Genomic DNA, 14,641 nt, shown 5'->3' on the forward strand with positions numbered 1-14,641 from the left:
GGGGCACACAGGCAAATTTTCTACAGAAAGTAAGATATGGGGGAGATTAAAAAAGGGCAAAAATCACAGTAGCCATCGGAAGAAAGTTACAAGAAACTACAATACGGGAATCGAAACCCTAATGGGCTATATTACGATTAATTTATTTTAAATGGCAGTCTGGAAAGGAATCTAAAAATGCGTTATGGTTTCTAAACGCCGTACAACTAAGGGTCCTCACGTGCGACATTATCAGGCAGAAATCCGGGCGAGAAGTACTTATTCCACAGCATGGAAAAGCAAAGCTGCTCATTTATTGTACCTTTAGAGGACAATGCTCTGCCAGGCTAATACACGTCCAAGCGAACAGCACTAATGGCTGAGCAGTCTAGAAGTTGTATGCTGCTCCTCAATCTTGAATAAGAATTTAACAGAAACATATAAAAGCTCACAAGTACTTTTTTTTTTTTTTAAAAAAACTTCAGATCAATGTTAATAGAAATAGGTAATTCATACGGCTTTTCTGGTAGCAACTCTACTAAAAAACGCTTCATGTTATATAAACTAGCCATCTCTCATACAAACAACTCTAGTCAGTGTTTCTACATAAGCTTACCGCATAACTGGTGTAGCTTCCCTTCCATAATTAGCCACAGTATATTTTAAACAAATTAAGAGACTTATAGATAAGCATAACACACGTTACTATATCGCCATCTTTATTGATAGATTATTTCATCGAAGTCACCCTTTTAGTACTAAAAGGAACTGAGCTAAAGACATAGCTGTTAACTTCTCTGCCTACAGCTGGGCTGCGTTCTGCAGGCAGGCCAGTCTGCATGTGCTGAAATTTAATCACCAAGGACATCTGTCAACTCATTTGGATTTGGGCTTTTTTTTTTTTTCTTCCATATTTAAAGCTTGTTCTCCCCTTAACATCCCTAAACTAAAAAACCCCATCAGCACAGTCTCGTTCCTTGTCTATTATTTGTCCTCTTCACAGCGAATTTCTGAAGCCTTTTTATTACGTTCCTTAATATTTTCTCATACGTAAGTTCTCTATTCTGAAGACACTCTGGCAAGTTGGTATAACTGTACATTAATTAAACTTATTTGTTAAAAAAAACCCCACTTTAAAAGGCAGGAATATAACTAACCTGTTAGCTCCCTTTTCAGATAACCTCTGTTTACTGGGTAAAACCACGGCGGCAAGTGTTGTCAAGGTTACACCAAGCACATTAACCGATGCTAAAGCCCCGGTAGCGGGGTGAGACTTTCTATAAAAAAAAAAAAATGACACTAAACAGCTGGGGGCTTGAAACTTGAAAAATACTGAAAACTTGCCTCTTCTTTTCCAGCATAACTACAGGGTAAGCATCTAACTTGCACTGCATTCTCAAGTGCAAATTTAGACAGAAAGAAGACAGCATCACAAAAATCCACAGAAGTTTTAGGAAAAAAACACCAGTAATTTAGAAGGATTATTTAGGTATCTAAAGTACCAGAACTGAGGAATCAGAATTATCTCAAGAGTTGCTCTTCTGAGAAGGGGGCTGAATGGTGTCAGTAGTATTCTGAAATTGTGTTTTGGTATTTTTGTTCTTCAGCAAAACCAAGGAAGCTATGAAGCAACGAGATGCTTATGTATATTTTCAAGTTCATGAAGCAAAAATTACTGCTACAGTAATCAACTAGCAGCAATGTTAAAATACATGTCCTTTCCCGGTTCAGGTAAACTTTGTGCACTGCCGGATTAGACTTTGGTTTAATTTAAAAAGGCATATTTATTGTCCAAATCAAAAGTCATGTACAGTTACAATCACTGGAATAGGGGGTTTTCAACAATCAGTCTCACCTGGCTGCTTAATGCAGCTACACCTACCCAAACTGCAACAGGCTATCCTGTGGCATCGCCTAAAAAAAAACCAAAATAAAATCACACCCCCAAGAACATTTCATGATTTTCCATGGTCTAGACGAGGAATTGGAGCAACCACGGGTGAACTACCTCCACTAACCCACGGCGTGGTAGCCAATGTCCAAATTCCTTTTCCTTTACACTGGAGGTGAGGGAGGGGAGGCGGTGAGCCTCAGCGAACTTCACTCATTAAAACCTGCAGGGGCTCAACTCCAGCATCAGAGAAACGTCCACTAACTTGAGCGGCAGAGGAGGAGAATCATCATCCCGCAGACGGTCACTCGCCCCTTGACCTCAGGCCCCTTTGCAAGCTGGAAGTAATTATAGCGCCAGGCTGCGACTGACTCTGTGACTGCCCTCTACACAATGACTTCTCCCACCTGAAAAGGTGATGCAATCGTTGCAGAGAATTGTTCACTTCTTCCTACAGGGATGTTTGTCCTTAGACACTTCCACACGGACAAATTAGATGCAGCTCATTACCTCACTATCTCTTTTCTCATCTGCTAAGCTAATTGCTACATCTTGAACTCAGAATGCCATGGGAGCTTTCCATAAAATATAACCCAACATTGCTCTTTTATATAGCCCATGAGACAAGTCTGCAAAGTTAGTTTGCACTTGCCAGCAGTAATATTGTATTAATTTCTAACCATGTTTTAAAATGTATTATTTTGTTTTTCTATCAACACCAAAATCTACACAATACAGCAGGAATTTTGTATACTCATATCCATAAGGGAGGAGTGGAAAAAGAAACGTATTTCAAAAAGAAACATTCCTGATGCTAACTAAAATACTGAAAAATCACATTCAGGTCAAATAGGTTTCTGACTGTAATTTTTTTTAAAAATTATGTAGCCACTTAAAAAGCTCTTCTAAAGTAGCCAATGCGATTTCCTGGAGTTGGTCTACCTTTCTATTGCTTTCTCCCATAAATTTTGAAGTTGAACTGGTCATACATATTGAAGGAAAATCCTCCCCCTTCTCCTTTCTCCTGTTTGTATTCCTTAAGAGTGAGAAATTTATGCTTGTGCTTAGCAAATAAAAACAATCAGTGCTAAAAACAAATCTGCCCCAAGGCTTATTATGGCACGCGATAACTTGCATCTTAGAAAGCACACTTTGGTAATGGGGATTCTGCAGTGTTACAAAGAACAAGGATCCACGTTCCAGTGATCCTTGTGCCCCATGGTATCTTTTATAAGAAGTTTATCAGGTAACAGCATATACCAAAAAATCCCTGAGAAGTAAAAAAAAAAAAAAAAAAATTAAAAAAATCACAACATCTGTACTGGTACTGTGTCCCGCTCATTGTACATCAACCTGTTTCTTGCAGGAAGCTGTAAGACCCTGGGAAAGCAAAGTGCTTTGCAAGGTACACTTTACACTGTGCTACTCTTTGCACAAATCAGAGGAGGTTTCTGCCTCACACAACGCGTTCCTGCATTTGTAGTTACCCCTAGCACGCAAACTGTCCGACTAGTCTCAACACCCATCAAGTACCTTGACGCTACTCATACTGGAAATACAGAAATAAGGATCATGCTTCATATCAACACGTTGCATGAGAATCCGAGCTCCAAAGCACCGTGAGTTACCACCTCAACCAGCTTCCTGGTGAAGGAAAGCAAAACTGGAAAGACAGTAACATAAGAGAAAAAAAAACCTCATGGTCAAGTGTGCCACCAAGAGGCAAAAAAAGCAATACTGAGAGAGGCAAGGAAGAACAAAAGAGAAGCATCAGCATGCAAAGTATCTGGGAAATCCTGGAATGACATGCAATGTGGGGTCTGCCTTCACTAAGCAAGCCTTCATCTCTTCATCATCTTTAACTTCTGGATTGTAACTCTGCACAAGCACTAAAATCCAACGTGCACACCAGCAAGAAGCCTAAAAATCTGTGGAACTGTTATTAACGCCAAAATGCAATAAACACGGTAAAAACCAGCCCAACAATAACCAACTCCACATTTTAAAAATCTCCCAGTTTCTATACAGGAAACAGTTCTCCAGGAAGTGGTCAGATTTCAAAAAAACAGAGCAGCCCTTAGCTTCAAAAATAGGAACTGTCAACAGTTGAAGACCTCTGAAAATCTGGCCTTTTCATGGAAATGTGTAAATGAAAACAACTCAAGTCTTACAATTACTGATACTTTCTGCCCCTAAGGCCCTGTGTTGGCAGTGGTTGCTATACTGATTTAAGGCTCTTTATTTTTCCAAATATAAAAATTGATTATGTTTTCTCAAATCTGGTCTACATCAGGCTTTAATGTTTCTTGAATTGTGTTTTTTATGTGAGAGGGTTTAATGCTGTGTGGTTTTAAAATTCAGAGGTCTGATTATAGTGGGTGTTATCACAGTCATTTTTTTTCCTTGGGGAACGAATTTACTCTGTACAACAACTAGTGTTAAACCACCTGAAATCTGAATGGCATTAATGAAATGAAAGAGTAACGAGATGTTCATTACTCTCAGGTAACATATTGAGAGTGGCAAAAAGAGGAGTCCCCACAACACTTTTCTTTTTCCCCATTTGTGCTTTATAAATGGCAGATGCTTACGGTTTTTTTCTAAGTTTCAGCAGCAGCCAGAACTCTTAGGTTTTGCCAGAAGAAAACCCTTTCTTTTCTATTCTTTTTTTTTTTCCCCATTATCTATTTAAAAGGAAGATTTTCCAAATGCTGTAACTTTTCAGAATGGGGAAGGAAGACTCAGAGGGCAGGAACCTGGTAACAATGCGTTATTTCTCTCTTTTCATCTCAGAAATAACCAAACCTGTGCAAGACTCTTCCTACTTAATTACTAAGGGCACCAGAAATAAACTCTCAGAAGAAGCAGCAGTGACAGTGACCGCTACAGGATTTACAAAGGGGTCCGTGTGCCCTCTGCTGGCACCCACAGCACAGCTCTAGCCATTGACTTCATTGGAGTATTTCTTTTAGGGAAGAAAACTCACTGTACAGCTCTAAAAACATCAAAATGTTTTTAGATAGTCTTTATTTTGGCTAAAGAGTATTTCTTACAGTTTTCATGAGTATTTAGCTGATTCTGTGGCCCAATAATCTTCTCACATCTGGACAGATTAAGTCTTCCTCATCTCCTACTGAATACTTCATTAGTTAGGCCAACCAAGGACACATGGATGTAAAAACAATATTTATTCACAGAAATAGAATGTTTTGGTAGCACTTCTTGGTTACAGTGATATAATAACCTTCTGTCTCAGTTCTCCCTTCAGTCCCCTTTGCACCAGTTAAAAAGAGCTGGTGTGACAGTTTTAAACACCGCCTGAAGGACTAATCCTGAAGGGGAAAAGTCTGGAGAGGGCATTAATTCTAATTTTAGAATATGTCCTTGCAAGCGATGGTACGTGGCATTCCAAAGGATATGCTGAGAGCAGACGCTGCTTTTAAATTAACATAAAGATATTCTCAGCCCCTCCTTTGCCCAAGATGGTGTCTGGCATTTTACCTTATGACTAAAGGTAAAAACATCTGTAACGTGAGCTGGGAGTAACATGAACAACAGACCAACTCCAGCGGCTGCTCTGGAAGCACCAACTTCACAGCATCACACTTTGTACAGAACGTGCTAGGGGCACTAGACACGCGAGGCTCCCACTTTGGCAGAGGCAAAGTTTAAACACGCTTGTCAGACACAGAGTGTAGCTCAAGACTTGGTATCAACTGAGCTTTTGAACGTTTTTCACATGACCAGCTTGACTCAGCTACTCACCGTGCAATGCAGATGGACAGAAACTCTTCATAGATTATCCCTCAGAAACATCAGGAAACCAAGAAAGAAACATCAACAAGTGTCTGGGATGTAGTTGTGACAATAAGTCACAAATAAGTAGTAGTTGTTTAAAAATTTAAGCAAATGGAAGAGCAATGAGAAAGTTAGGACGGGGTAACCTAAAGAGAAGCACAGACTAAGCTACACGGGACAATTACATGCAACAATCGTTGCAAAGTATTGCTTCCTTTATGCCTCAGGTCTTCAAATATGAAAATACAGATATTTCCATCAGCACACAGTAATCGATTTATTTTTTTATCAAGTAAAGCTTGTACCTGGTCTTCACTTGTTAAGCCAAGGTGCATCACAAAATAAAAATGAACCAGGAAATCAGAATTTGGCAGAACATCTTGACGCCTGGTCATCATAGCACAGATCAGCCTGTACGCCTGAAGTTTGCCTTCCTTATATTCATTTGGCAGGGTGGTTGCCTGGAAAGAACAAAAATCTTGTATTATTACTTCTTTTTTCTAGTAGCCAGCTGATGCAAAACTGCATCTTCAGCAGATTTTACACAAAGCAAATCTGTTCCGTGTATTTATTAAAATAGATTTGAGTCCAAACAGTCTTTGAAGGGTATTTATCTTCTTAGCCAGCAGTGATTGTAAAAATTACACAATTAAACATACACCCATTCAGTACTGATATGCAAGAAAATACTAGTGTGTGAAAATTTTAGAAATAATTTACCTTGAACAACCATGATGCAAATATTCTGAGAGGAGGAATTAAGACAGGAGGCGAGGGAGTAGACTGATTGTCCACACTTATAGCAAGGTTGTCCCGTATCTAATGTTTTTAAAGGCAGCAAGTTAATAAAACTGATAGCTTAACTTTATTAACGCTCTTTATTTCACATTACTTCTTTTCCATTTTATTTTATTATATTTTAAATGCACTACATCCTGCACTATATGGAGTTCCTACTTAAGCCAAAACTACCACGAAAGCTTGTTCTACAGTGCTTCCCCACAGCCTAAGCAAATATATTACCATTTTAGACCATACCATGGGCTTTTACACCAAATACCAACGTTTGCAGTAATCTATTCTATAGCTCTATATTCTTTGCTACTGTTTCCTCACTCCATTTAAATTAACTAATCTAAATTCTCTTGTCATTGAATTCCTATTTTCTGCTAGAAATCAAACAAGGTTAGCTTTAAGACAGAATACTCCAAGTATGTTCTAGATGCTAATACTAAATCAAATTTAATAGTCATTTTTAGCACAAAAATCATTATCATTAGATGTAAGCATTACATGCATTACCTTTGCGAGCTTATACCACAACTCATACAGATACCCAAAAACTTTTGCATGGATTTTAGGTGACTTAATATTGTTCACATCTCCAAGAATGCCCAAGATCCTCCTCCACAAAACAGCAGCAGAATCAGGATGCCAACCAATAAGGCTTCCACCAGCAATTATACTGCAGTCATCAGCAAGGAATTCACTACTGTCTGTAAAATTAAAAAAGTTCAGTTTCCATGAATTAGAAATGCAGCGTAGCGTATAAATTTGGTCAGTAAAATAGTAATATCACTCCTTCTAAGATTCCATCTCAAAAGTATTCTCTCCCGCCGAATCATCTCTCTCTTTTTCATTGCTCAAGCTAGCACAGGATTCAAAGAAAAAATGGCAGAAAATGTAGGGTAAAGGGCGTCCACATAGAGATGACACAGCTATAGATCAGTTTTATATCAGACAGACTGCCCTCACTCAAGGGTTGCTTTTTCTTTCTAGCAGGGAGGCAAATGCAGTTAAATGGAACATTCATGTACTCAGAGATTTATTTGATCAATAACTGGCTTTTACGGGTAATATTTCTATTGCTAAGAGTCCTTTCTTTTTTTAAGATCACGTAGTATAAAATGACCTGGAAATGGAACTGAACAAAGGAACTAAAGAGCATGCACTACTCGTGATAAAGAATATACTCAGGCATTATCATTTTATACAGAAGCAGTTCCTGAGACAGCAGTATGCAAACTGAGAAGGAAAGCAGGATTTTGTGAAGACTGTCAGGATAATGGAATTAACATGCTTAAAGAGTAAAAGAAAAATTCCATAATGAAGTGCAAATTTTAATGACAAGAGCTGTTACATTATCTTCTACCAGACCAGGGAAAGGTGCATAGCAGGCTGTCTGCAGGCAGAATCAGCCCGTGGCACCCTGCAGTGCTCAGCAGGCAGTGTTTACGGAAAGTTGCAGGAAACCCCTACACAGGCAGGAGGAGTAACTTGTGTCCTCCCAGAACCCAAAGAAGGTTAGCAAAATAAAAGCCATTTTAGATGGTTTTATGTTTTCTTGAAATTAATTTTTAAAAAGCTTTTGGGATTTTTTTTCTTTTTTTCATAGAACCATAGAATGGTTAGAGTTGGAAGGGACCTTAAAGATCATCGAGTTCCAACCCCCCTGCCATGGGCAGGGACACCTCCCACCAGACCAGGTTGCTCCAAGCCCCATCCAGCCTGGCCTTGAACACCTCCAGGGATGGGGCATCCACAGCTTCCCTGGGCAACCTGTTCCAGTGCCTCACCACTCTCACAGGAAAGAATTTCCTCCTAATATCTCATCTAAATCTCCCCTCTTTCAATTTAAAACCATTACCCCTTGTCCTGTCACTACACTTCCTGACAAAGAGTCCCTCTCCGGCTCTCCTGTAGGCTCCCTTCAGATATTGGAAGGCTGCTCTGAGGTCTCCCCGGAGCCTTCTCTTCTCCAAGCTGAACAACCCCAGCTCTCTCAGCCTGTCTTCATAGGAGAGGTGCTCCAGCCCTCTGAGCATCTTTGTGGCCTCCTCTGGATCCGCTCCAACAGGTCCATGTCCTTCCTGTGCTGAGGGCTCCACAGCTGGACACAGTACTCCAGGTGGGGTCTCACCAGAGCAGAGGGGCAACATCACCTCCCTCGCCCTGTTGGTCACACTTTTGATGCAGCCCAGGATGCAGTTGGCTTTCTGGGCTGGCAGTGCACATTGCTGGCTCATGTTGAGCTTCTCACCCACGAGCACTCCCAAGTCCTTCTCCTCAGGGCCGCTCTCCAGCCATTCTCCGCCCAACCTGTATTTGTGACTGGGATTGCCGTGACCCAGGTGCAGGACCTTGCACTTGGCTTGGTTGAACTTCATGAGGTTTGCACCGGCCCACCTCTCAAGCCTGTCCAGGTCCCTCTGCATGGCATCCCTTCCCTCCAGTGCGTTGACTGCGCCACACAGCTTGATGTCGTTGGCAAACTTGCTGAGGGTGCACTCTATCCCACTGTCCAGGTCCCCAACAAAGATGTTAAACAGCACTGGTTCCAGTACTGACCCCTGAGGAACACCACTCATCACTGGCTTCCACTTGGAAGCCATCTTGGTTTGTTTGTTGTAGCATTATGAATTCCCAAAGTGTTAAGACAGATGTTATTTATTATGCACATTGGAATGATCTTCAACAGATCTATCGTTAAAGAAATTGCACCTATGCTGTTCAGTGGTGGCGTCACAGTATTTTTTTGCCTTACACCATAGAGGTTTCTAGAGCAAAACAACATTTTGTGACTTTGGTGAGAACCAGAAATGCAGTAGGAGCACGCTGGCTCTCTTGGGCAATTATACATTTGTTACCCCATCTTTTTCTTTTTAGTCTGATACTTATCAGGTTATTTTATGCATTTCACTCTGTTTGTACACACAAAGGAGCAATGTCTTGCATCACAGACATAAAGAAAACAAAGAATTTATCATACATACTAATCCTTACCAAGTACTGTATTACATGCTACCTTTTGTACAATGGCAGTCTGAACCGTTGAAGTAGGTGTGTTGGTTCATTAAATTATAGACATTTCAAAGAAAAAGTGAATATGAAAAAAATATCCTTGAAACTATGTATCTGCTAGCAAAACCAGCCTGTAAGATAGTTTCATATGTTAGTGCATTAAGTTATTGAAATAACATCTCTAACTCACATTATTAGATGGGAAGGCATGCTTACAAATTGCAAAGAATCAAAATATTGCAATAAATAATCATGAATGTTGTACATGTTAGAGATACTGTAAATAAAACGGAAAGGTAAAGGGCTTTTACTTCCAAATTAACTATTCTGAGAATGCCACTTACCACATCCTACTAGAGTATAAGGCATTGTGTACTTTGAAGTATAAATAAGGAGGATAACAGGATTAAGACGAGAGAAGACACCGTGAATCAATATAGCAAGGAATTTCTTTAGACCATTCTGCTACGAAATAAAACTTATTAACTTAAAATATAAATTAATTCTTTTACTTCAACACTGGGGTTAGCTAAGAGCACAAGTGATCAGCTATCACATGTCAGCTGGTTAGTAATAATTTGACACAGTAAGCAACCCAATTATTTTTAACTATGTCATCATTTTCTGGATCACAATCTATTGGCAACTCTGTCAGCTTCAGTCTGATTACCCAAATTCCTTAAACTCTGGGTATTCATATCTCATTTTTGAGTGAACATAACAAATAAAATTAACAAAAGTTGGTGATATATGCCAAATGAAACATACTTTTTATGAACAAACCAAACCATATAAAATCCTTTTTGAGATAAAAATCTAAAATAGTAAATACTTTTTCTGGACTATGGTACCTGTTAAATTTGCAGTATCTGAAGGACTAAGCTGAAGCCAACGAGGTGCATCAGGATCCACACAAACGTCTGCTGATGCATTGACTTCATGGTCGTCTTCGGAAGCTTGCCAGGGGATGAGTGCGATCTCTACTTCATTGTTATAGCCAATGGACGTGTCACTGCTAATGCTTTCACCTAAAGCAAGAAGGGGATTAATAAAGATCACAGAGCCTGTTTTTAAAGACTACTTTAGCAAAGCATGATGAGAAAAGCACCTAATATATCTGTAACAGGACAAAACTATGATGCTGATTCCAATTGCTACACTTAAGAAAAAAACTGTATTTCTTGTAACTCACTTTTTTCTCTCTCTCTATAATTTCCATGTGATTGCTGCAAATCTGCTTTCAAATCTAATTCAGCCGTACTACTGCTTCTTCGTACTAGTACCTTCAGAGAGAAAAAAAAAAATCTCAGGCTTTTACAGTTTTGAGTACTGTATCATATTTTAGTAAATTCGAGAAACACACAGTTATAAGAAATTAATTACAACTAAGTCAATATATTTTCATGAACATTTAGAATACCCAAATATCTTTAATTGTCTTAAGGAAACCATCAGGCTTTCAATTTCAGTCATTATCTTCCCTTTCTTAAACTCAGTTCTCATACCAACAAGCAGGACCTCTTACTTATGTTTTTTCCACAAATCTGAAATCATTCATAACTTTTTAAAGTATCAAAAAATTTTTCAGGAATAAATTGGTAGTCATCCCTTATGTCGGGGCATTACTCTCTTGCAAAATAACCCATGCAAAGACACCTGATCCTTTGTTTACCACCTTCTTCCCCAAATGGATTTATAGCCTACTTGCTGAAAACCCTTCACACAATTTTCCGTTGCTAGATAATACTGTTCTGTCCCTAAGCATAATCGTGTTTCTTTATATCTGTCAGATCACCTTCAAACTCACATTTTTTGCAACTCCATGTCATCTATAATAGCAACACTTGGTTACTACCAAGAAAACAGTATCATGTTTTCCACTGCAAACATGAAACAAAAAGCCCCAACGCCTTACCCCTAGGAGCATATTAGACCTAAGTGCTGAAGGAATCTCTACTCCAGAATTCCTCAATTCAGTTAACATTTCTGAAATTCCATTTTGATATTAGAAATTATTAGTATTGCTATTTTGACATAAATTTCTTGAAGCAATTTCTGATCCACTGGCCAGACATTAATCCATTTGTTCTTTCTGCATATATCTGAGAAAGCAAATTATTGCTGCCAAAGAGACAACTGCCTTGTAGAAATTATTATTATATTATCTAACATGGTAGGCTTTTGGTTGTTTGGTTTTGGGGGTTTGGTTTTTTATGTGTGTGTGCATGCACGCGTGGTTTTTGTTGTGTGGTGGTTTGGTTTTTTTAAACTGGAAAGAACTGACAATTATTCCCAGGAAACCCATGTTTGCTTGTGCTGATAGACTGCGGAGCGGTCTTTCTTCCCTGGCCAATTTGGCTCCTAGTGATCAGTGAGGACTATTTCCCTGGGTTGTGATATGAAAGTCAAACTGGTTCACACAGTACATTAGCAAGTTCTGCAGTGAATATTACGGTCAAACCCCACCTTCCACTTGCAAAAAGGGCGAAAGTGCAATACTGGTAACAGCCCAGCAGCGTGTGCTTGTGAATATCTTGTAACGCACGCCATTAAAATAGAATGGGGATCCAGGTTAATTTTTAATTCCCCCAGCTACTGAGCTTGCTTCTCTCCCTCTCCCCTCTCCTCCACCATGTGAAGCAGACTAGGTTTTCCTTCTTTTTTGAGACATTTTGTTATTCCTGAAGTGATTAATGAAAGCACTCTGCAGAAAACGTCTCACCTGTCCTTTCTAGGGCTAAGTGTCAATGGGACTTTAAGTCTAGATGTATAGGAGAGCCAAGGTCCAAAGATGAGCTATTTTTATTTCTACCATTGATTCAGAAGTGGCATTAAAATTTTACAACGTTTGCCTGTCCAAACGTTAACTTCTACAAACATCTGCAATATGTAGCTGGTGGTACAGATTGTGCTGAAGGAAAGCATTTTCCCCAGCACTTTAAACCATCAAATATTTATTCCAGCGCACTGTGGCTCTACAGCAGCCATGAATTATTTATACTTCAGGAGATATAAACTTCTTGTTTATATTTAATATAAGAAAGCACAAAAGTCTTGTATAAGACTCGAATATAGCCAATTACGTAGAACTGCATAAGCAACTGACAAGATGGGAGACACAGAACAATCACACCAAATAGCATAATGAACAGCTACAGCTCCATTCCAGATCCCATACTGGAAATGCGATCAATGATTTTCACACTTTCAGTTGCTAGAGTTTCTAAATATTAAAAGGCATCTGATTATAAATAAAACATTGTTAGAATCTCACCAATGATCACTTTCTATTTCACTTACTTGCTCAGCTTCATGTTCCTTCTTTGTACATCCCTTATTTTCCTGAACTGATCTGGAGTCTGAAGAAGTTAAATTATGAGAACTCCCAGCCTTTTTACCTAGAAATGTTAGAAAGCAAGCAAGAAATGTAGACAATATAGACATTTGTGGGGCCAAAGTACATAGCAAATTATATGACTATTTCACTTATGTTTACATGTACACTTCTTATATTTATAACTAAGTGAAGTAATACCAAGTACGAAAATAGAATATATGATGTTTTGAAATATCCTTCATAAGCATAAAGTACTCGCCCCATAAGAACAGAAGTAGAACCGTTAGCTTTAATACACAAAATGTAAACGCAAGCCAGATTAGAAAAAAAAAGTTGAAGAGTTATACACAAAATGCATACATTCAAAGGTTTCATTTTTAACTGCCCTTCTTTATAAAAGGTCATGACCTGCATGTGTGGTGTGTAACTTCTTAAAAACAGTTCTTTCCACAAGATACCAAGAATATACTTACTAAGAAAATGCGATAAAAACCATTTCAGAACAGAGCTGGAAACCAAAGTAGCATTTCTGAGGCTGAAAAGTCTCAACGCTTTTTCTTCAGAAGAACAGTATCGCTATATTTTATCAAAATTACCTTGAAAAAAATCAGATGGCAACTGATCTGTGATATCTGAAGTGCTGCTACTGCGAGTCAGCTGCTGCTCTTGGTCTGCAAATAGGCCTGTAGCTTCTGTTCCTGTTGAATTTTCCATCTGCTGAGATTCTTCAACTTCTGTCGATTTAATTAAAACACAAAATATTTGCACGACCTCAGAATTATATACATGTATGAACTCCTTACCTAAGAAAGCTATATGAAAACGTGACTCATTGAAACATTTAAAATTCCCGAGTTACAAAGCTAGAATGTAACTCCTAGTTGCAGAAGTTATAATTTAAGTTTTATAAAATATCCTTAGACAAATTGTAAAGTTTAGAGAGAGAGATGGGCAGCCTAAGTGGTAAAAAGTTTAGAAAAAGGACAGAAATAATGCTGGGGGGCTGGAGTGCACAGGGAAGGGGGGGAGGATGTGACGTGAACAAAGTTACATTTTTTCAGTGCTAGAGACCCAAACCAGAGCCTGGTCGTTCCGGGAATGGAAAGAATAGAGGAGAGGCGGCAAAACTACTATAAACACGTAGTGTAGAAAAGACAAATGTGCTTACTGACTTTTCCTCCGTAAAGAGGAGGAAGGAGAGAATAAAAAAGGCTACAATTCAGAGTTAAAAAAAAAAAAACAAAGATCTGAGTTACATTTGATTTTGGCTTAGTTTGTGATGACAAACTGAATCATGCAGCTTTTTTTTTTTTTTTTCTGTAAATACAAATAAGAAATAAAAAAGGAGGAGAGAGAGGCATGAAAATAGAAAGTAAATTGACACCCCGGGAGAAGGAGCAACAGGAATTCTTGAGATTAGCCAGCAACACAATGCTTTAGAAATGCATTTCTCTTAGCATCAGGGGGAGGGAGGGGAAGACAGTAACACTTGGGATCAAGTACGTTCAGTAGTGGTGCTTTTAGTTATGGCCATGACTCTCGTTAATGCCACCTACCATACTGAAGCTAATTGCTAACCCTTTCCCCGGAAAGCAGTCAAAGAGGTGGCCCACACACCCCAGCAAAGCTGACCCAACAAAACCACCAGCAGATTGCTCAAGGTGTTCAACCTGCACAGCCAATGCGATTTCCCTTTTTTAAGAAATTATGACAAATGCTGCTGTAGCAACTCTTAGGAGAACCCTTGAATTTTTATTTTTTTTTTTAATAAAGTACATCGGCTGAATTATTAAGTGGTTTAGATTTCTTTCAGCTTATTGTTACATTACACGCAC

The 14,641-nt window shown here is 38.9% G+C and overlaps 1 protein-coding gene across 1 annotated transcript in view; it reads right to left on the minus strand.

Annotated features, from left to right (window-relative positions):
* The window catches only part of RALGAPA2 (Ral GTPase activating protein catalytic subunit alpha 2), a 139,726-nt gene that overhangs the window by 80,933 nt on the left and 44,152 nt on the right, over positions 1-14,641 (minus strand). Inside the window, exons 17-23 of the mRNA XM_074168019.1 lie at positions 13,403-13,540; positions 12,770-12,867; positions 10,662-10,752; positions 10,321-10,497; positions 6,971-7,164; positions 6,389-6,487; positions 5,974-6,129 (exon numbers count right to left, since the gene is read on the minus strand). Of these exons, the coding sequence (XP_074024120.1) occupies positions 5,974-6,129; positions 6,389-6,487; positions 6,971-7,164; positions 10,321-10,497; positions 10,662-10,752; positions 12,770-12,867; positions 13,403-13,540 (953 nt within the window). The remainder of the gene's footprint in view (positions 1-5,973; positions 6,130-6,388; positions 6,488-6,970; positions 7,165-10,320; positions 10,498-10,661; positions 10,753-12,769; positions 12,868-13,402; positions 13,541-14,641) is intronic.

This window comes from Numenius arquata, chromosome 2, assembly GCF_964106895.1.
Source record: "Numenius arquata chromosome 2, bNumArq3.hap1.1, whole genome shotgun sequence".
Lineage (NCBI taxonomy): Eukaryota > Metazoa > Chordata > Aves > Charadriiformes > Scolopacidae > Numenius > Numenius arquata.